Source organism: Schistocerca serialis, chromosome 3 (assembly GCF_023864345.2).
Source record: "Schistocerca serialis cubense isolate TAMUIC-IGC-003099 chromosome 3, iqSchSeri2.2, whole genome shotgun sequence".
Taxonomy (NCBI): domain Eukaryota; kingdom Metazoa; phylum Arthropoda; class Insecta; order Orthoptera; family Acrididae; genus Schistocerca; species Schistocerca serialis.
In genome coordinates, this window is record NC_064640.1 from 304,005,967 (window position 1) to 304,029,991 (window position 24,025).

At 44.9% G+C, this 24,025-nt stretch overlaps 1 protein-coding gene across 16 annotated transcripts in view; it reads right to left on the reverse strand.

Moving 5' to 3' along the window:
* The window catches only part of LOC126470094 (uncharacterized), a 1,674,514-nt gene that overhangs the window by 1,343,699 nt on the left and 306,790 nt on the right, over positions 1-24,025 (reverse strand). For all 16 annotated transcript variants that reach the window (XR_007586124.1, XR_007586123.1, XM_050097649.1 and 13 more), the window contains exon 3: positions 12,122-12,377. Coding sequence is in view for 14 of the 16 variants with exons in the window: in XM_050097649.1 (XP_049953606.1) it covers positions 12,122-12,377 (256 nt within the window). In the remaining 2 variants the exon portion in view is untranslated. The remainder of the gene's footprint in view (positions 1-12,121; positions 12,378-24,025) is intronic.

The window sequence follows — 24,025 nt, forward strand, 5'->3', positions numbered from 1 at the left end:
CTTTGTTAAGTTACGCCCGATGTTTAAACGACGTGATTGTGTCAAGTAGGACACTACTAATGTTGTATCCAAACATTACGGGTTTGTTTTTCCTGCTCAGCCGAATTAACTTACATTTGTCTACATTTAGAGCTAGCTACCATTCTCACACCAACTAGAAATTTTGTGGAAGTCAGTTTGTATCCCCCTACTCACTCCACTTCGACACCTTACCGTACACCACAGCATCATCCGCAAACAACCACAAGTTGCTGCCCACCCTGTCCGCCAAATCATTTGTGTATATAGAGAATTACAGCGGTGCTATTACACTTTCCTGACGATACCTTTGTCTCGAACACTCGACGCCGGAGACAACAGACTGGGTTCTGTAACTTAAGAACTCGTCGAGCAACTCGCGTATCTGCGAACCTATTCCACGTGCTTTTATCTCCTTTAACAGCCTGCAATTGCGCACCGTGCTACTGAGCCATAAACCTGGAAACCAAAGTACAGTCGAGGCAAGTCCAGGGCCTGGTAAATATGGGGAAGAGTAACATGATCCGAACTCAAAGTTGTGGACAAAGAAGCAGAGAATGTTATGATTTCGCATACAGGTAGTTTTTAGTCGACGAATATTGGGCAACCAAGTCAGCTTTTTTATCAAAAAGAACGCAACAAACGGGGCTGCACAACGATGTCCAAGCACTGGGTACACAAGAGGCGTTCCCAGTCAGGAACTGCAGTACGACGACAAAAATGCACGACCCGCATTTTGGGAGGAGAACTGGAAACCATGGGCAAGAGTTCAAGCGGAGGCCCTTTGCATGATGCCTTGGACCTGGCGTTCGACCGAGGGTACTGAATATCAGGCACACCAAAAGCAAAACTCGTCGCCATGCAGTATAGTGATGCCCAGTGGTTCGACAGAGGTCGGTAGTCCATTGACGGCGATGTAGAAGAGTGCGACACTCACCACAGAGTCCTGTATGACGCCGTTCTTTTGGACCCGTGGAGAGCTAAGTGAAGTGCCAACTCTAATCTGCAACACCCGGTGGGATACAAAACGATTAATAAAAGTCTGTAGGGCGTCTCGAAAGCCCCAGTCAAGAGGATCAGTAAAATGTGACGGCATCAAGTCGTGTCGTATGCTTTATGAAGATCAAAAAGACTAATGAGGTGTTGGAATTTACAAAAAACCTTTGAAACGGTTGGCAGAGCACGCTGGCGCGGCTAATCGGTCGGTAGCTGTCTACAGACGTTCGGTTTTTTAATGGCTTAAGGATTGGGAACTTTATACTATCTCGTCACTGTGAAGGGAAAACACACTCGAGCCAAGTATAGTTGAAGACCCTTAGTAGATGTAGCCTGGAAGTAATATTCAGATGTTGGATCATCCGATTGTGAATTTAAACAGCGCCTGGGACCATATCGTGAGACGCCAGAGCCTGAAGTACACTCATGCTCATAAATTAAGGATAATTTCGATACATGGTGAAAAAACGCTCCGTTGGGCGGTTTGCGGGTTTAAATCACCTCGGGGTATGACCATGCGGTGCATTTGACCTGCGGTCGTCGAACGGTGGCGCTGGCAGCAGTCCACATACGCAGAGATTTGTTGGTGCATGTCAGAGTACGGTGCAGCGAGTAAGTGTGCATACGTTTTCAGACGTGCTAATGGTGACTGTGTGTTGGAAATGGCTCAAAGACCGCTTTCATGGCGTTATGAGGGGTAGAATACTAGGGCGACTGGAGGCTGGTCAAACACAGCAGGTCGTTGCGCGGGCTCTCCGTGTGCCACAAAGTGTGATCTCAAAATTATGGCAACGATTCCAGCAGACAGGAAATGTGTCCAGGCGCTACAGTACAGGACGTCCACAGTGTACAACAACACAAGAAGATCGATATCTCACCATTAGGGCCTGCAGACGGCCACGGAGTACTGCAGGTAGCCTTGTTCGGGACGTTACCGCAGCCACTGGAACAGTTGTCTCCAGACACACAGTCTACAGACGACTGAACAGACATGGTTTATTAGCCCGGAGACCTGCAAGGTGCATTCCACTGACCCCTGGTCAGAGAAGAGCCTGTAAAGCCTGGTGTCAAGAACACAGTACATGGTCATTGGAACAGTGGTCCCAGGTTATGTTCACGGACGAGTCCAGGTATAGTCTGAAGAGTGATTCTCACCGGGTTTTCATCTGGCGTGAACCAGGAACCAGGTACCAACCCCTTAATGTCCTTGAAAGGGACCTGTATGGAGGTCGTGGTTTGATGGTGTGGGGTGGGGTTATGATTGGTGCACGTACACCCCTGCATGTCTGACAGAGGAACTGTAACAAGTCAGGTGTATCGGGACGTCATTTTGCACCAGTATGTCCGTCTTTTCAGGGGCGCAGTGGGTCCCACCTTCCTCCTGATGGATGGTGACGCACAGCCCCAACGAGCTGCCATCGTGGAGGAGTACCTTGAAACAGAAGAGGTCAGGCGAATGGAGTGGCCTGCTTGTTCTCCAGACCTAAACACCATCGAGCACGTCTGGGATGCTCTCGGTCCACGTATCGCTGCACGTCTTCAGACCCCGACGACACTTCAGGAGCTCCGATAGGCACTGGTGCAAAAATGGGAGGCTATACCCCAGCAGCTGCTCGACCACCTGATGCAGAGTATGCCAACTCGTTGTGCGGCCTGAGTAGGTGTGCGTGGTGACCATATCCCATATTGATGTCGGGGTACATGGGCAGGAACCAGTGGCGTTTTGTAGCACATGTGTTTCGGGACGGTTTTCTCAACTTATCACCAATACCGTGGACTTACGGATCTGTGTCGTGTGTGTTCCCTATGTGCCTATGCTATTAGCGCCAGTTTTGTGTAGTGCCACGTTGTGTGGCACCACATTCTGCAATTATCCTTAATTTATGAGCATGAGTGTAGTTCCCAGTCAGTGAAAGGATGATTATATAATTAGGCTTGGGAGGGGGTGAAGTATAGGGGGATGTCTTTAAGTTGTAGTTTCTGCCTTAAGAAGGTAAGGGTAAGAAGTGGAAGCTGACATTCTCACAATGTGGGACAAACAGGTGTTCAGTAAGAACCAACATATCGGTACGAAGATAATCCTGAAGGACGAGACCCACAACAGTCTTTTTATCTTTGGCGTAGAATAAGATTACAGAACTTGGTCCACCCCTGGCAGGAAGAGGCATATGTCCCCAAGGAGAGATGTAGCGCTTTCAGCATTCCTACCCATTGGACTTAACTGGTTAGCGAGGCTTAGTGCAGAGTCGCTCAAAAGTGAGGAAGGCGGCCAGAGAAGGACACCACTTGAAACACTGCAGGGCCCTACGACGATCCTGAACAGCTGCTGCAATGTCTTCGGTTTACCAGGGAACTGGCCAGTTGTGGAGCATGTCTGCAGGAAGAGGAATAGTAGTTCCAGCAGTATGGGCAATTGCATCAGAGACGTCTCTCACAACCTCATTGACGCAATCTGACAGAGGGGCTGAAGGTTACAGGGAAAGTATGTAATTTCCAGTTGACTCTTAAAAGAGAGAATCGTGGTATTTGGTCCGTTGGACGGCTACAAGTAAGTGACATGAAATGTGATTACCGTCGCAAAGATAGTGGACTGAATCCACAAGATTGGGGGAAGAGACTGTCACATCGATAGCTAAGAAGATGCTATGAGCGGCACTGAAGCAGGAAGGAGTACGATCATTGAGGAGAGGGAGATCATATAAAGTCAGGACAGAAGCTGGTTAATCAGATGGCCCCTACCAGACCAAGTGTTACTTCCCCACAGGGGTACTGCGTATCAGCATCACAAGTAGGAGACAAAAGGGAGAGGGGCTGTGGGATTAAGGCAGTCATCTGGAAGTAAGTGCCCTGCCTGTAGGTAAATGAATGTTACAAATGTTTGCATTCTGACTGCTATTGCTTTTAGAGTCGTATGGAGGGGAAGCCACTCACTGACATCTGTGCGAATGCACATACAGACACCTCTACTTGCCCTCCTGGGGCAAGTACGATTCCAACAGAATGCCTAGTAACCATAACGCTTTGGGGAAATGGTCGTCAGCGAAGTGCGTTTCTTGGAGGAGTAAGAGGAAATTCCTGCAGAATCAGAGGAAATTAGTGGCTGGCTTTCCTGCAGGTGACCGTAGTATCCATTACAGACACTGGATCATCATGCTGAGTGCCCTAGTTTGGCGTGAAGGGATCAGGGGGACTGGTCATGTCCACGGACCAGTGTGGGTGAGACAACATCATCGAATAAGGGACCCACAGGCCGCAGCTCTTTGCAAGCTGTTTCTCCGTCCAGGTATGGGATTTGTCTTCCAAAGACAGTGTTAAGGGAACCACAAGACTTAAGCGCAGTGGTAGATACTTGATTTGGAAAAAAATGAGGTTAGGGAGGGGGTGACTGCGTTGGGTTTGTGTAACTACTCATCACGTCGATTGAAAGCAGGCTTTCACATTTTCCTTTTCGCTCAGTATATGACAGGCAGTCAAGTGATTTCTATTCTGGCATTTTTTATTTTTAAGTAATGGCAATGTGAGGATGGTGTTTGGTAAAACTGACATACAAAGGCGGTTGTTTATAAGGTGTGCAATCATCCACATTTTCCGCATTTTGGGTCTGTCGTGCAGGTGGATGACACTTGAGCAAAGCATAAACATTGGAAACACCTCATGGGCGGAAGGACATAAGATTTCGCGTGACAGCTGTACAACAGAACTGTTTTCTGGCTGGACAATTCTTTCACAGGCAAAGATGAAAGTGCCCATGTCTGCGTGGTTATCCCTGGGACCTTTTTGTGCGAGTCGGGCAAAATTTACATCTCGCCATTCGAGATTAGCTCATAGCTATTCATCAGTGTGGAATACGAGGTTTCTGTGAAAGGCAACTTTTTGCACCATATTCGAAGTAGTCATTGGTATGTCCCCCAGCTGTTCACAGTTCTGAAGAGCTTGAGACTATGTAGCAGAGGGGATCTTAATAGTGATCCATTGCACATATTTCCCACTGAGTCAACTTTTCCAAATTTGTCCTGTGAGTGCCACAAAAATATTTTTCTCACCGATGAAGTATCTCCAGTTGTACAGAGAAAATTGTTTCATTCCCAGTCGTCTGGCTTGTCCATCTTCCCACTGTGTAGCCAGGATAGGGAAAGCAGTAGAATTGCAACTATCTGCGTTGAAATATCTCGACCAGTACGTTGAGAAGGCCAAATAAGAACGATCATTGTGTTGATTCAATCCGATATATTTCCTGTGCACAACGTCCGCCGTTATGCCACTTAGTACGATAAAGAGCTCTCCACATAGTTGCCACCCAGCCGCAATCAAGTAATTTGATATGACGTCCGTTACATGACGTCTTGACGCCCCATGGAGACAGACAGATATCTACTTCGCATACATGGGGAGTTAGCAGCTCAGCCTGAGAAGTGTGATCCCTGTGTTGTCAGAGGGCTCTACCGAAACGGTAGATAACGACCCCACCACGTCGGATTGGTTACCACATTGATTTTTAATCGTTTGTATGAGTCCACGCAAAAGTTGTGCGCAGAGGGTCGTCAACACAGTAGGTGCCATGTAAAACTTTCTTCCGCAGTCGCGCTACACTACGGAAAAAAATTGATAATGGAGGTCAGTCCCAGAAGTGGACCAAAACTATTTCAACTCCCTCCTTATCTGAAACAAGAAGCTAAACTGACACTGTTTGCTGGTGATACAAGCGTATAGGTGAGTATCTTAATCGGAAAATTCATATTTTAGTTCTGTTGAAGAGACCACGTTTAGTAGCGCTTGCAAGCAGAATAATTGCTCATTTTGAGGATCCGATATTAGCACGCTAACATACTTTGCATACTTTCACTCCCTGATGTAACACGGAATAATATTTCGGGGTAACTCAACATTTAGGCAAAAAGTATTCACTGCTCAAGAGAAAGGGGGTTAGAATAATGTGTGGGGCTCATAGTCGCTTATCTCTTAAGCATATCTTTAAAAGATTAGGAATTCTTACAATAGTGTCACAGTACATTTACTGAGTAATAAAATCTGTTCTCAACAACTAGTACCAGTTTAAAAAACAGTGACATTCATGATTATAAGCACATCAAAAAAAGTTTTGCATCACCCTTGTTCCCAGAACTCCTGAAGATAGACATTGACTGTGGATATTGCATCACAGACACAGCCCCTTTGACTGTTCTTAAATGTCACTAAAACCGCCCAAAGACGTAAACAACGATGCATGAGCAGCGCCAATTAGACGGAGGGGGTCAGACAACCGATCATTTCTAGTCATTCTACCAGGAAGGAGGTACACGGCTCATGTTGTCTGTAGTTCAACCATGCCTAAACGGTCAATATCGCGGTTCGATCGCGTCCGCATTGTTACTTTGTGCCAGGAAGGGCTCTCAGCAAGGAAAGTGCCCAGGCGTCTCGGAGTGAACCAAAGCGATGTTGTTCGGGCATGGAGGAAATACACAGAGACAGAAACTGTAGATGACATGCCTCGTTCAGGCCGCCCAAGGGCTACTACTGCAGTGGATGACCGCTATCTCCGGATTATAGCTCAGAGGACCCCTGATAGCAACGCCACCATGTTGAATAATGCTTTTCGTGTAGCCACAGGACGTCTTGTTACGACTCAAACTGTGCGCAATAGGCTGCACGATGCGCACCTTCACTCCCGACGTCCATGGCGAGGTCCATCTTTGCAACCACGACACCATGCAGCGAGGTGCAGATCGGCCCAACAACTTGCCAAATGGACCGCTCAGGATTGACATCACGTTCTCTTCACCGATGAGTGTTGCATTTGCCTTCAACCAGACAGCAGTCAGAGACGTGTTTGGAGGCAACCCGGTCAGGTTGAACGCCTTAGACACACTGTCCAGCGAGTGCAGCAAGGTGGAGGTTCCCTGCTGTTTTGGGGTGGCATTATGTGGGGCCGACGTACGCCGCTGGTGGTCATGGAAGGCGCCATAACGGCTGTACGATACGTGAATGCCATCCTAAGACCGATAGTGCAACCATATCGGCAGCATATTGACGAGGCATTCGTCTTCATGGACGACAATTAGCGCCCCCATCGTGAGCATCTTGTGAATGACTTTCTTCAGGATAACGACGTCGCTCGAATAGAGTGGTCAGCATGTTCTCCAGACATGTACCCTATCGAACATGCCTGGGATAGATTGAAAAGTGCTGTTTATGGACGACGTGACCCACCAACCACTCTGAGGGATCTAGGCCGAATCGCCGTTGAGGAATGGGACAATTTGGACCAACAATGCTTTGGTTAACTTGTGGATGTATTCCACGATAAATACAGGCATGCATCAATGCAAGAGGACATGCTTCTGAGTATTAAAGGCACCGGTGTGTATAGCAATCTGGACCACCACCTCGGAAGGTCTCGCTGTATGTTGGTGGTACAACATGCAATGTGTGGTTCTCATAAGCAATAAAAATGGCGTAAATGATGTTTATGTTGATCTCTATTCCAATTTTCTGTACAGGTTCCGGAACTCTCGGAACCGAGGTTACGAGGTGATGCAAAACCTTTTTTGATGTGTGTATATCAGAAGAAAGGAAGACTTACACTATCCTCTACTTAACCTATCTGGCACAGAAAGGAGTAAAATATGCTGCTGCAAAACTTTTCGATAAATTACCAGAAGAAATAAAATGTCTGACAGACAGTAGCAACAGTTTTAAAAATAAACTGGAATCATATCTCCTTGAGCACTCCTTTTATACCATAGATGAATTCTTGAATAGGAATAAATAAATTTGTAGGTGTAATATATGCATTTTGTGCAATTTAAGGGACCGGGATAGGTAATAAAATCTTTAAGCTTTAAATAGAAAAAACCTTCATGTATGCTCTTCTTATGTACTTGACGCGTTCCACATCATAACGGTTACCGTGAGATTGATCAATGGAACACGTAACTAACTAAACTAACTACAACTGACCGGAAGATGATGTAAATGAAATTAATGAAGACGTCGACGAAAGAAAACAGTAACTAGGAAAATAGCTGGATAAACATCAAAGACTGGCACCATGCCAAAGAAAGAGGTAAGCGTAGTCAGATGGGAGAAAATGGTTCAAATGGCTCTGAGCACTATGCGACTTAACTTCTGAGGTCATCAGTCGCCTAGAACTTAGAACTACTTAAACCTAACTAACCTAAGGACATCACACACATCCATGCCCGAGGCAGGATTCGAACCTGTGACCGTAGCGGTCGTGCGGTTCCAGACTGAAGCGCCTAGAACCGCTCGGCCCCTCCGGACGGCAGAGATGGGAGATTGCAGCACAAAAAAAGGAAGTAGGTGCTGTAATAGCCTGGGACCCTCTGCTTGCCACACACGAACGAAAGAGTCGCAAGCCCCTGAGAGGAGGTGAGAAGAGTATTGTTACGGTTATAAACTATAAAATCAAACAGGTGAGATGATAATTTCTGCCTTAAAATGTAATTGCTCTGCGAACAGTTTGCAGCTCTCACATTTCGGGCTGCTGAAAAAGGTATCTTTGAGTGTATCAGGTTAATGAGGTTAGACAGCTGAGGACAAGACGCATTATGATACTTTCTCCGGCAGTGCTAATTTAGATTCACTGGTTGTACACGAAGCAATAGGTACCGAATAATTAGCCCAGCTAGCGTACGGCGCCATTTCCTTAGGGAAGATGTTTTATGATTGGCGAAAAAGTCGAAGGGCAAAAGGAAAGGACAAGAGGCAAGGATAAGAGGCAGGGCGTAGTAGGGCGAGAAAAAGTAGAATGAAAGGAAGTGAATGGATCGGAAGGTACTACTGATGGTAGTGACTAAAGACGCGTGTTTCATGTCTTGAATAGTATCATAGAAAAAGTTATTTCAGTGCAACCTTTTACCCCATTGTGCAGTCCTGTTGACCTCAGAGAAATATAAAAGCTAACTATGAGGATGGAACAGAAACTGAAGAAATGTCAGCTTGGTAGAGGGGGAGGGGAGATGATGGCGGGCGCAGCAGTGTAAAAGTTTGTCCTACGACAGTTACGCCGCTGCACTGACATCATTCTTTCGTAGTTAACGCGAAGCAAAGTTGAAACTACGTTCATGGTGACTGAGTAGCGTGCCGGCACGGTAGCTCAGCGTGTTTGGTCAGAGGGCCGATTGTCCTCTGCAATAAAAAAACTGAGTGAAGGAATCCACGATCAACTTTAACAGATATCATGTGACGTCCACCTAGACCACAAGAAACGAACAATGCCGAACAAAATTATAAAAAATAAAGTTGGTTGACCACTTGCCTCGAAAGACAAAGGTCCCGAGTTCGAATCTCGGTACGGCGCACAATTTTAATCTACCAGGAAGTTTCAACAGCAATGGTGCTGCTGCTCTTCACAAACTCCGACGCATTTAAGGAATACTGAGACGTCCCCTTTCCGCACCGGAGTTGAAGAGTGCCATTGCAAGTACAAATTAACTGGCTATATGAGAATTGCTCCAGGGAGAGGCCGACGGCCAATTCCACCACAAATTATTGTAGTTACTGTTGCCATGGGTGAGAATACTGGACGCATTGTTTGATCTTCAAGCAGGGCATTCTATGGTCCACCATTCGAAAAGTGCTACGAATATTTGTGAAATGGCATCTTTAGTGCCGTTACAGGCAGTCGTGGCTGCAGATGATCCTCACAGTGAACAACTTTTGTAATCCGGAACGTAAACGTGGCACGCGATTAACAAATGTTAGACTCTGAAGTGGATATTAAAATGTGTGTCTTTCAATGGTTTGAAACTTCCTGGCAGATTAAAACTGTGTGCCCGACCGAGACTCGAACTCGGGACCTTTGCCTTTCGCGGGCAAGTGCTCTACCATCTGAGCTACCGAAGCACGACTCACGCCCGGTCCTCACAGCTTTACTCCTGCCAGTATCTCGTCTCCTACCTTCCAAACTTTACAGAAGCTCTCCTGCGAACCTTGCAGAACTAGCACTCCTGAAAGAAAGGATACTGCGGAGACATGGCTTAGCCACAGCCTGGAGGATGTTTCCAGAATGAGATTTTCACTCTGCAGCGGAGTGTGCGCTGATGTGAAACTTCCTGGCAGATTAAAACTGTGTGCCCGACCGAGACTTGTCTCCGCAGTATCCTTTCTTTCAGGAGTGCTAGTTCTGCAAGGTTCGCAGGAGAGCTTCTGTAAAGTTTGGAAGGTAGGAGACGAGATACTGGCAGGAGTAAAGCTGTGAGGACCGGGCGTGAGTCGTGCTTCGGTAGCTCAGATGGTAGAGCACTTGCCCGCGAAAGGCAAAGGTCCCGAGTTCGAGTCTCGGTCCGGCACACAGTTTTAATCTGCCAGGAAGTTTCATATCAGCGCACACTCCGCTGCAGAGTGAAAATCTCATTCTGGTTTCAATGGTTTATTCGTTATTTTTCTCCCGCACGTCGTTACAAATTATTCCACAAGTTACATTGTCCTACGATCACTCGTTTTTAATGGGGACCCTCTCAAGTAGCGACAGTTTAATTACAGAGCGTCCACAATGAGACTCCAACATTTTAATATCCTATATCTTTCTCATTTCAGATTGGTGGACCTGTGAATCCTGAAGGGGCAGACAGAGCAACTCAACAAGTTTGTGCAAATTTGATACGCCAAGTGGCCGTAGTGGAGCTGCAATCAATTGTTTTAGCAAAATGGAGGATATGAAGGAGCGTGCCCAAGTGGTTTGGTGGTATGCAGAGACAAAATCGGCGACCCAAGTGCAAAGAAACTTTCGTCGAGTTTACAACAAAGCGCCCCCGTCGTTCAAGACTATAAAGAAGTGGTGTGATCAGGTTTTGGCTACTGGGAGTGTTGCGAAAGGGCACGGTGGTGGTAAGCCTGGGATCAGCGAACATCATGTGGAACAATTGCGGCGGTCATTCGAACAAAGTCCATAGAAGTCAGTGCGACAGGCAGCACGAGAATTTCGTATGAAACGTTCAACAGTCACGAAGTGCTTCATCAGCGATTACGTTTGTACGCATATAAAGTGCAGGTTGTGCAAGAAATCGAGCCTGATGATCGACCAAAGCGAGAAGAATTTGCATGTGTCATGTTAGATCGCATTGCCGCGGACGAGACATTTTTATCACGCGTGATGTTTACTGACGAGGCAACCTTTCACGTGTCAGGGGCTGTCAATCACAATGTGCGCATCTGGGGATCCGAAAATCCACACGCACCTAGGGAACACATGTGCGACAGTCCGAAAGGTAATGTGTGGTGTGGTTTGATGATAAATCGCATTGTTGGGCCGTTTTTCTTTCAGGAGCCGACTGTGGATGGAACCATCTACCTGAACATGTTGGAATAATTTGTCGCGCCACAGATAACAGACCTGCAGCCAAATTTGATGTTTCAACAGGACGGTGCACCACCCCATTGGAGCCTTGATGTCCGAAAATTTTTAAATGACACATTCCCGCAACGATGGATTGGCCGTGGAGGTCCAATTCCTTGGCCGCCACGTTCGCCCGACATAATCCCCCTCGATTTTTTCTTGTGGGGTTATGTGAAAGACGGGGTATACGCTACACCAGTAAAGGACCTGCAAGACTAGAAACAGCGCATAAGAATTGTCATCAACTCTGTCAGAACAGATGCTCCGCAACACATGGCACGAAATCGATTATAGACTATATTCTTCGCGCTACCCGTGGCACCTATGTTCGAGTGTACTAAACCGTCCACCTGTGTATGAAAACTTGATGAGCTGCTGTATGATTTCCCTGTATTTGTTCGTCAATAAATTGTGTTTCCTCTCAGATTTTATGAGTTCAAATGTTGGAGTCTCTTAGTGGACACCCTGTATAATCACCCAGTATTATCCCGATTGAAAGAACGTGTCAAATCACACACGCTTACCTTTGCACCTTATGATGGCCTAATAGGCAAAACATTGATCGTTTAATATTAGATGTTACAGAGTATTACACAAATGTTTTTTCCACCGAAAAACTATTTTACGAAGACCCAACCAAAGCCTAACGCAGAAAGACTGAAATGTGTGGCCTTTACTTTGTAGTCTCGAATAAGTAAGTGGCGATGACAGTTAGGTGAGAGGTTGGAAGTATCGAGGCAGAGCTGGTACCTGTCCTCGCTGCCGTACTCTGAGCAGCTGTCTGTGAGCGGCAGCGGCAGCTGGAGGGCGAGCCTCGCGCGCCGCAGTTCCTCCTCGCGCTCTCTCATCTCGCGCAGCTCCATCGCGATCTTGGCCACGGCCGGCGACTTTGCCACCGCGTCCACCACCTTGGGCGCGCACTCGCCATCTGCCACGCACAGCATGCGCTGCTCCCAGTAGCTCTTCGTCTTGTTCTTGTTCTCCAGGATCGAGTCGTACACCACATCTGGAAAGAACAGTAGACAACTCTTCATTAACCGTTTCCAAATTGTGCAGCCCAATGTGCAAAATTTTAAATTAATGAAATGTGTAAAATTTCCGTGGGAGCTCCGTTATGTAAACAACTGAAAATGATATCGAAAGAGAGAAACTAATTGAGTGAGTAGTGCGACAGGTTTTACAAACAGAAGTCTCTCTCGCTGATCTGACTTAGTTTTAAGTCAGCACTACTGTTTACGAAATTTGCTATGCCCAGGAGGAGTACGACTCCAAACTCGGAGGATGAGTACAACAGTCGGACCATATGACATAACTGGTTAGTCATATGTCGCTAAGTGACAGTACAATTAGTTATTGCTGTTGTATTATCCGAAATTTTCTGGATGGGGAACAGGACTAATGAAACCTGAAGTATTGAGCTCGTTATACAGGGCGGGTCAAAAGTCCTTGGACACCTTCATAAGTTGGAAGATTAAAGGGAAGATTGAAATGTGATGATGGGAACATAGGTTTGGTGTGGGGACATGGCCGGCCGCCATCTTGAAATCCGCCATTTTGGATTCAAGTATTTTTTTTTTAATGGGAAGGGGGGTGTATGACGACAAATAACACTCATTTGAGCTCTGGAACTGAGTGGTGTAATTTGTTTTGTCTCTCTTGTACAGTTTAGAACATATTAATGTGGTTGCGGCAACTACAGTTGTGCATTGCACGGGATGCACAACACGTAGAACATGTGTTGTGGCAGTCGGTATGAAGGTAAATTTCCCAAATTTGAACATTAATAACCTCTAAACTGTACAAGATAGACAAAAACAAATTACACCACTAAATTCCAGAGATCAAGCGAGTGTTATTTGATGTGTCATACAGCCCCCTTCCCATTAAAAAAAATGACGAATCCAAAATGGCGGATTTCAAGATGGCGGCCATGAATGAAATACACTCCAAAAGTTGTGGCCCCACATCAAAACTATGTTCCCATCATCACATTTCAATTTTCCATTTAATCTTCCAACTTATGAAGGTGTCCAAGGACTTTTGACTCACCCTGTATTATCCATTGCTTGAACATGGTATGAAAGGCCAACTACAAGCTTAGGACGTCGGTTGACCAAGGGGCGGATTCTTTGGAAAATTTCTCAGAAGTCCACATGGAGCTGTGTGAGAAGGCTGGCGGAGCTAACGGCGATCCCAGGCCGGGGTGTCGGAAGGTCCCTTCTCACAGCTGTGCAAAATACTAGTGGTTCCTGGGGGATAGCCAGAAACGGCCTCGATCGTTCCCAGAAGCATACGCAGAGAAAGTGAAACCGCCATATTACCGTACACAGCGTGGTGAAGAGCTGCTTTTTACGTTGAGACGAATTTTCAGCCAACGGAGGTGAAAGCCTGTCCAGTACCAAATACGAAACTCTCTGACAGATTAAAACTGTGTGCCGGACCGAGACTCGAACTCGGGACCTTTGCGTTTCGCGGGCAAGTGCTCTACCAACTGGGCTACCCAAGCACGACTGACGTCCCGTCCTCGCAGCTTTACTTCTGCCAGTACCTCGTTTCCTACCTTCCAAACTTTACAGAAGCTCTCCTGCGAACCTTGCAGAACTAGCGCTCCTGAAAGAAAGGATATTGCGGAGACATGGCTTAGCCACAGCCTTGGGCGATGTTTCCAGAATGAGATTTTCACTCTGCAGCGGAGTGTGCGCTGATATGAAACTTCCTGGCAGATTAGAACTGTGTGTCCCGAGTTCGAGTCTCGGTCTGGTCATTGTAACGAGATGGCGAACACAGAGGCCAAACAGTGTCCTTTTGTGCGCCCGAACAGGTCGTCGTTACGCGGAGCTCAATCGGTGCAGTTGTCAAAATAAGTGGAAACGTGTTAGCAATTTGCGGGATGCCTCGTAGAGGTCAAAGGGCGCAATATCATCTGAGAGTTCGAACGGGGCGGAATGTCTGGTCTCCAGGAAACTGATTTGTCGTATCGTGACATTTCGGCTCGTACAGGACACGACCAACCTCCGAAGTAGTAGTAGTAGTAGTAGTAGTAGTAGTAGTAGTAGTAGTACCAACCGAACGTCACAGTTATGGGAGGCACAGCGCTGTTTCTACTTATGTTACGAAAGTGACAATGTTAACACGACTGCAGCTGTCCATCCCAACAACGAAATGCCTGTCGTAGTGACTGAAAATTTGTAACGACAGCGGACCAATAACATCTAGCTCTGGATAGCCTAATCTCCACAGTTCAATCTTCTCGCAGATAATATGACTGTCAATTAAGTGTAATCTGATGAAACCATAAAGCACAAGTGTCATTTCTAACGATTACGCACGGGCCCAATATCAAAACGCAATGTTGACAACCCTCTTATACATAAAAAAAGGTAGCAGCTTTCGCCTTTGGGGTCATTAGAATAAAAATGTACACCATTTCTCCCTGTTATCAATAATTCGGCGAAATTTGACTCTCGACACCTAACGGCTACGAGATTTTTATTGAACGTGGTCAGCGTCTTGGCCGTCGCAGAGTAGGCTCCCTCTCCTTGATCGGAAGCAGCACTCGTCTCCGTCAGGTGACAGGCTGCCGTGGTGATTGGCCTGAGACCGTGATGAAGCCATCAGAGTCGTGGTGAAGTGTGTCAGGTTAGCGCGGGACCACATCCGAGCATTGCTGCAGTACATACTGTCTCGCGTTCATTTGTTAAGTGTGTGGCCGCTCAACGCCTCACTAGGATGTGGTGGGCTCTCCCCACGTACTCTGCGTGCATTAAAAACCCCACATAACGAAAATTAATGAGGCTGCTGCGTGGTAGGTTGGTGAGCGTAGCGGTCGCGCGGTTCCAGACTGTAGTGGCTAGAATAGCTCGGTCACTGCGGCCGGCCAGCTACTTGACAAAGAAGTAGAGGCTCCCAGGAGAAGAAAGCCGACAACAGAGAGCAGTGTTCTGACCCCATTACTCCACACCACGTCCAAATGACGTCATTGGCAAAGGACGACACGGCGGTTGGTCGGTCGCGATTGGCTCGTCTGGGATGAGATTTTCCTTTCTATTGGGGCCAGACTACTAGCCTCTACAGTAACAGAAACAAGGAAATTTCAGCGATATATATATATATATATATATATATATATATATATAACGGATACTAGTATCGACGTTAGACAAGTCTCGGACCGGATGATCATTTCCAGCTGGCAAAATGTGTTGCAAATAAGGACAGAGAGCACAAAGACAGCAAGTGTTTCGTTTTTAGCTTGTAGCATAACGGCTAATAAATGCTACAAAATTTGATTTCTGAGTAATCTCCCCCAGCATCAATAATAATAATAATAATAATAATAATAATAATAATCTAAACGAAAAATATCACTGTTTTGCTCCTCACAACATTTTCATCTGCTAATAAAAATTTAGAACCGATAAACTGCACTTAATCAGAAGCATTAACACATGCGCGAGATGCCCTTTCTTATATGATTTTGCCTCTTCAGTAGCGCCGCATGCATTATCTATGGATACAGATCAAGACGTGACAACCTCTCTCAGAACAATTCCAAGGAAAACACTAATTTTTAAAATCTCATTTCGCAATCGTTACGAAACATGATTTTGAATTTAAAATAACGGTAATACCATAAGGAATGGAAACCGCTTGGGAAAATTTTCCGTATTTAATTATAGGATGATGAAACTACCAACCACTACAGTATGATTTTCCTAGTTATTACTGCTGATAGAAACACACTGATGCTACAGTCTTGTGAACGAACCCACCGTTAGTGGAGAGTGGCTTACGGACACCACGAAAACTGCACGTCCATATAGGTTGTCAACTGCGTCGAGCCGCCCCAGCCTTTATCATGTTCTCACGAGACACTTATCGATCAGTTAGAAGGTGCACTCTGCTTACTTTTACAGCGTCTCAGTTGTGACGCTCAAAATAAAATCAGTGCGTTTGTCACACACTGGAAATAACCCAGTCGTTGTCACTTTTATTAACTGCAGGAACATGAGGTTACTCCGAAGTAGGAAATGTCGGTATTCTTGTCGTACCTGAAGTTCCTCTAGAGCAACCTTTTTGTATGTTGCTTATTTATTGCCGGATGGAAATTACTTCCCACGGCAGTGCTCGGAACTGCTGCAGCACCGGCAAGCAGCCAAGCAACAGGTGATTTCATGCATGCAGCATTACGCGAGTGCCACTCGTAACAAGTTTACGCCGTTAAACAGGTTTCAAACAACTGCTCGTGTGTGTGTGTGTGTGTGTGGGGGGGGGGGGGGGGGTCGCAGGCTTTGTTTTCGTCTTTGTTGCTAAATCTGTCTCCCCTCACAAACAGCACGCGACTAAATGCTAACCTTTACCGTTGAACTAACGCACTGTGTATGCTGGGGATCAAATGGTTCAAATGGCTCTGAGCACTATGGGACTCAACTGCTGAGGTCATCAGTCCCCTAGAACTTAGAACTACTTAAACCTAACTAACCTAAGGACATCACACACATCCATGCCCGAGGCAGGATTCGAACCTACGACCGTAGCGGTCTCGCGGTTCCAGACTGCAGCGCCTATAACCGCACGGCCACTTCGGTCGGCGCTGGGGATCAACACAGCGTATTGTTGTATGTTTTAATTGTGTGTTATTTGTGACAAGATAATGTTCCCTGCCACGTTTTATTTGACGCAACATCACTATGTTACTTTCAGTATTGCAACAAGCACGTACAAGTAATGTTACAAGATCCGATGACAGTCTAGATCTGTCGAATTCGGTCATAGTAACAAGAAGAATTGCTAGCAATCTTGGCTAACTTGATTCTTCAAGAATAGTATAGCTTGTGGGCAGAGAGTTAAGCAATTTTCGTAGAAGGAATATAAACTTTGTACAGGTAATATAGCTTGGGAGTAGTCTAATTCGGTAGCTGTAAATGAATAATAAAACATTTGTGTGCTCATATTCGGTGGAGCGTGTCTTGTCACAGCTTGAGAACCGACTGACTATTTGCAAGAATTTGGAACGTTCTCTCATATTAGTTGGGGCCTGGGAGGAGTCAGTCTTAGCACTGTGAGAATGGACAAAGCTAGCACTCCTTGAAATGGGGTTGGGGATAATGTGAGTAGAGGGTCCCATGTAAACTTCGCTATGAATGAAGAGAAAGTGCAACAAACGTACGCATGCGTGCGTGTGCGTGTTTTACGATCTAGGATAAGTGCTGCGAGGGTAAGAAATCGCAAACACGGCCGGGAGTGTCGGGTTGTGCTGGGAACGATGTGACGTAAGAATAATCTTACTTAGCAGAAAACGGAGAGGGTGAAAAGTCTTCATATTTTATCTTATGAGTTTGCTGAATGCAATAAATTCTCTGAAAAGCTGAAGTAGTTGCAATAAGATACAGAGAGCGAAAGATTAGCTACAGCTTGTACAAAAACCAGGCAACAGTTATAAGAGTCTAAAGGAATGAAAGATGCATTCGTTGAGAACTGCGACAGTTTACGATCAATCCCCATTGTTTTTCAATTTTAACTTCTAGGAGGTTACAAATGATGGTTTGTTGGCTGCTCAACATCGTTGTCATCAGCGCCCGTACAAGTTCCAAATCTTTCCATTTCCAATGATGATGGTGGTGGTGATAATGGATGATGATAAAACAAACACCCATCCCGGGCGGAGAAAATCACCGACCCGGGAGGGAATCGAACCCGGGACCCCCTGATACAGAGGCAACAACACAACCTACTAGGCCACGAGCTGGGGACAGAAGGCTATAAAGAAAACCAAGAACAAATATAGAAAGGAAATTAAAGGTCGGAAAAGAGAAATTAAATCGTTGAGGTTGGCTGACATTGTAATTTTGTCAGTGCGACAAGGATTGCATGAGCAGTTGAACAAAATGGACAGTTTCTTGAAGAGAGGTTATCAGATGAACATCAAAAGTTAAACAATGGCACTGGACTATAGCCAGATTAAATTAGGTGTCGCTGAGGAAGTGGGACAGCGAAAGTATTCGAAGTTTTATAATTTGAGCTTGAAAAGACGCGACGATGACTGAATTAGAGTATAAAATGTAGTCTTAGTAATATGAAGACAAATTTGTTTGCATAGAATATTTAAGCACTAGGAAGTCTCTTCTGAAATTATTTGTCTGGAGTGTAGCCTTGTATGGAAGTGTAAAGTCGACAATAAGCAGTTCAGATAAGAGAATGGACGCTTTTGAGATATAGTGTTACACAAGAATGCCGAAGATTAGATGGTTTAAATCGCGTAAATAATGAGGTGGTACGGAACAGAATTGAGAAGGAAAGAAATTTGGGGCTCACCTTCACTAAAAGAAGGGATCGGTTGCTAGGACACATCTTGAGATACCAAGGAATCGTCAGTTCGGTAATGGAGGGGAATGATAAGAGTAGATCAAGGTTTGAACACACTAAGCAGTTGCGAATGGATGTAGGTCGCATAAATGATGCAAAGATGAAGAGACTTACGTAGGACAGACTGTAGTGGAGTGGAGAACTTCATTAATCCAATCTTTGGACTGAAGACCGCAACGAATAATCAACCGCTCATTTCGGCGGACCTCAATTTTAATTAATGTGTAGTCAGACTCGCGTTCTCCATCACCTTTAATATAGCAAAGGGAGTAATCAATTAATTACTGTAGAATGGACATGAGATTGCCGTATTCCTTACACGGGAAGTTTTATGTTTTTATGAACATTGTTCTTGCATCTGCAAGGGAAACTTCATTATATGATCAATTTTTATGATTAATATTACTATGAGTTTGTTAAAGATTTTTCCTTGCAATTTGTTTACAGTGTGTACGTATTCAAAAATATATAAATAAACGTTTATTTAGACATTAGACAGATTTACTTCACGTCTTATCTCTTAAGATTGTGATAAACAGTTGACATATGGCGGGTATTCATACAGGGCATAACAAAATGGTATGGCCACGCTGCCAAGTAACATTCCTCACTCAGAGAAAGGAAATATGACAGGGACGTAGGTCGGGAAGTGCTTTATTTTCTTGTTAAAGCTCAGTTTCTACGTACAACTCAACAACACAATCATCATGGGAAATACTCAGGAAAGGAACGTGTCAGCACAGTAGGGAACACTTCTTAAATGAAATGATCAAAATACTGTCCGTTAGCAAGGATACATTCATCATCCCAGTGTCGCATTAAATTCCTGATGTATCCCTGGAGAATTGGGTATCGTGTCACAGCCTTCCACAATACGGACGCAAAGCCTCTGTACATCTAGTACCAGGATTCCGTACCCAAGAGCTTTCGAATGCCCCAACAAATAGAAATCTAGCGGGTTTAGGTGCGAAGAGAGTGGAGCCCAAGGAATTGGTCCACCTCTTGCGCCCAAGACGGCAATGAATTGCTTCTAACGTTGTCCTCTCGGGAAACCATCGTCCTGGAAATCTCTGATACAAACGCTGAGCGTCACGGCCACTACCATCTGCCAATCCGTACAGCAAATGGGCATCTTCAAACTCCACATTTGAGTACATTTCCACTTCAATGCACCCGAAACCAAATCCATGATTAACACTGAACAGTTGATGCTACGTGCTTGATGCTAATAGAGGAACATCCCATGTAAGAAAACTTTTCATATAATACTGGTAAGTTCTGTTTCTGTGTTTTACCCGTGCTTAATGTAATTATGGAGGGAAGTAGGCAAAGCGTTCCCGTACACAAATCAATATAAAACAATTTATTCCTGTTTGTATGAGAATGTTTCCTGAAAGTTTTGCAATACTTAGTTACACCTTGTATAATCAAATAATAAATTGCACAGAATGCTATGATGCTATACCACTTTTAGTTGCAACGGATAAAAAGATGTAGACAGACTCACTCGGCAAGGAAGACAAATATTGATTACAACGACTTTATTTAAGAGAAGGGAGAAATATAAGATTAAACTAAGCAATAAATTCGGCGTCTTAGTAAATGTAAATTATATAGACAAAAGAGGCAATTATATAAAATAGGTAGATGAAGACTGCAAACGATGTAGGTACGCAAGGAAAAAAAATCCCAAATGGATCGATGCAGCTATTAAAGAAAAAGCGAGAGTTACAGCTACTGAATTACACAATTATTTAGAAATATATTCTAAATAGCGTGAGAAAATATATGAATCACGGGAAATATACAGCAACAGAACGTGCCCACAGCCACATGAAATTCTTTTATGGTAGGTCTGATAGCCCTCTTGAGTACGTCTAGTCGCGTTGTACATCTCAAGTTCACAACCATTGTTTTATTGTCTATTTCATCGAATGTAACGGTTATGCGCACTTCATTTCACGTAGCACAAACTGTTCAAGTGATCGCTACATACTTGGGACGTTTGGTGCCTTAGTGTTTTCCATATTTAATGTGTTGTGAAGAGCTGAAGAAAGTCAGTTCTATCATGGGAAAGAACAGTTCCCGCACCGACTACCGAGTAGAGTTTTCTCCAATATGTGGTCACGCGCAGTCCGACCGTGGACTGAGCGAGCATTCGGTAGGAGTAAGATTCTCTCCCTCCCTCCCACCACCACCTCTCTCTCTCTCTCTCTCTCTCTCTCTCTCTCTCTCTCTCTCTCTCTACAAATCTTTTTTTTCGTCATTTCCGTATACCGTTAAAGGTGAATGCTGGGATGCTTTCCTTTTAAAACAGACAGTTGAATTATTACCAATACGCGGCAGCTGGGCCTAATGCTCCGCCTGTGATATTCACGGGACAAACTCTCGACTTGCTTCTTTTTGTTGGCCGAGGTCACCGAATTTACGTCAACGAAACTTTCATTTGACTTTGATAAGGAATTTACAGTGTTATCGGGATCTCAACACGAAATACACATTAAGAGTAACAGAGATACGTCTTCAGCTTCCACGCCGTGGAATTTAAATCTTATTACGAAATATTCCGCTGTACCACAGCTAAGATTTGCCGAGACAGTAAGAGATGGATTTGTCTCTCATGCCAGTCACGGGCAATAAGGTGGAGTGGGTCTCAAACGTATGCCTCTAGAAACAGTAAAACTGAACTCTATTTTATCATCAGCGCTTTATTGGATATGCACTACTTTCAATACAATCTTCTTCCGGCTTGTGATCCGAACCACAGTACGATTTTTGGATTTTCGGTGGAGGAATTATTGAAAGAAGTGACTCAAGTTGAACACCAGTAAACATTCTAGCTATTGTGGACTGTATTCTGGCCCATTAAATTTGTGATCTATCAACCAGTTACCCGTTGTTCATTTTCCCCTTTACTCTTCACTGTTTTCGCAAGATACGTTTCTAGGAAGCAGAAGCACGTCTAATGACACTAGAAAGCAGTTAAACCCTGTTTCATCTCCTACCTGCGTTCTCTCGCATCATCCGAAGCATATTTTTCTCCGCAATCTGTGAGAATAGACTTGAGGTGTTATTAAGTGCAAAGTATCAAATTTGAGAAATATTTTGAACAGTGAGGTTTTTGTTAGTTACAAAAAAACTGCCACAGAAACACTCACAAAATTTTGAAAAGCTTATGCTGAGGCTACGCTGTTCCGTGCTGTTCCTGATGAAAATTTAGGAAGTGCAAAAGCAGCCACGGCAGAGGAGCGCACACTATCGCCTTAGCGATTTCCGACAGACATCTGACGCCTAATAAAGCATACGAGTCAATAGAGCATTCGAAGAAGCCTGTGGAAATCCCTCATAATGCTTTGAGCGACCACTTATAGATGCTACGGGTCCATGCTCTGATAAAGATTAAAAAATATGAATGAGTCTGGTTAATGCAACTTTGGAAATCAAGAGTGATGAAAATTACTGATCAAAAGAAATAACAGTTGATGAGTGACGACTATTAGGACGATTCTAATACGAACAGAGTGCGTGCAGAACCCATTTTAGATTTTGCAGTCTTACCCATATGCGTCTTACATGTCCATAATGCTTCAACGACGAAGTTCTACATTACTGCAACACGAAGTATACTCAAGTTTGGAGAAGACGGTGACAGTCTCACTAGGTTTATGATTCAGAAAGACGTGTCTGCTTCACCGTCATCTCCTAAAACCCTCGGAAATCAACCACGTCAACAAATATTCGTGATTCCCATGAAGTTTTTCCGAGGGGTAATCGGCAAGTAAGCTCCGATCGGTCGCAAACTTTAAAATTGAAAATGTTTTATTTGCAACAGTTTGCTTTACCTTCCAGTTACTTCCTACATAGTCACTGCTCCGATTTAGACTTTTTTCTATAGCGTTGAACTAACTTTCCAATATCATCATAGAAGGCAGCCGCCTGTGCTTTCCGCCATTTATCAAAGCTTGTCTGTACCAAAATGTCTTCAAAGCCAGCAGTTCATGTGAGGAGATATGAACATCAGAGGGAGTCAAGTCTGGGCTATATGCTGGGTGATTCTCATTGCCCTTGCAGTGAACAGCCGAGAATTGTCAAGAAGGAAATGCGTGACAGGTACGTCTTGTGGGGTTGCATGAAATCACGCGAAACATTGCAGCAGGCACCCATACTTGGCAGTGAACATTGTTCTAAGGATCTTTACATGCTCACTGTATGCTCATAACTGAAGAGAGCGAGGTGATGCGATCGATAGGCATACTACAGACACTGTAACATCTGTACAAAGGTTGATTTCTCAACCTATTGGACCTTACTTTCCGAATAGGCCTCTTATTTCTACACAACTTAAAGATAACCAAGGACGAAGACTTGACTAATTGTGAGGCGAACGCTTTAATCTTTAATATTAAAACACCATATGAAACACACTGCCTTTTGGAGTAAGTGAAGCACTCTGAAGGAAAGATGGAAATGGAATGAAAAATTCCAGTTTGAGACATACGATTACAAAATCGAGTAAAATTTACAATGAACTTGGCAGTATGAGCCTGTTTAGCAGTGTGTCGTTACACTGCCTCTGGCCTGGATGCAGGCATTGGTTTGGTTGGGAAGGGTGTCAATACTGTTGCATCCTGTCCTGAGATAAGCTGAGCCAGAACTGCTGTAATTCGTTGGTTGAATAATTGAAAGGACGAAATTAGTAGGTCATCAATGCTTTTTTCTCGAACACAGGTCTACATGACTGTAGGTCAGAGACTGCTTACCGTGCAAAATCAAGGGGGAAGAAAAAGCCAAGCTCTATCAAAGGTCAATGAAGGCTAAATAAGGGACAAAAAAGAAGAAAGGGGAGATACAGGAAGAAAGGCAGGTGATATGCATTCTGTAGGGAGCAGCTGGAAGCCCCTGAAAGCAGAATGCAATGAGGCGACATACATCCCCCCCCCCCCCCCCCCACTTATCAGAGCCCACTCAGAATTTGCCTAGGAAAGACTATCCACACGGACAGGGAAAGAGAGATAGACAGACATAAGGTGAAAAAGTCGAACTGACTGTGAGAGAACAGGAGGAAGAGTAAAAAAGCAGGCAGTGTGAGGACTGGTGTGGACCACCAAGCCCAGACAGACGCAGCCTGGTCTGGGCAGAGGCGGCAACAGTTTTCTGCCAACCCCTCAATGGGCCGATAAGGTTAAGTGCTCCTCCCCTCCCACCTTAAACAGAATTAAATGTACAACTAAGTCAGCCACCGAGGTGTCGTCTCTTAATACCAGGAGCAGCGAGCTAGGGAGATTAATA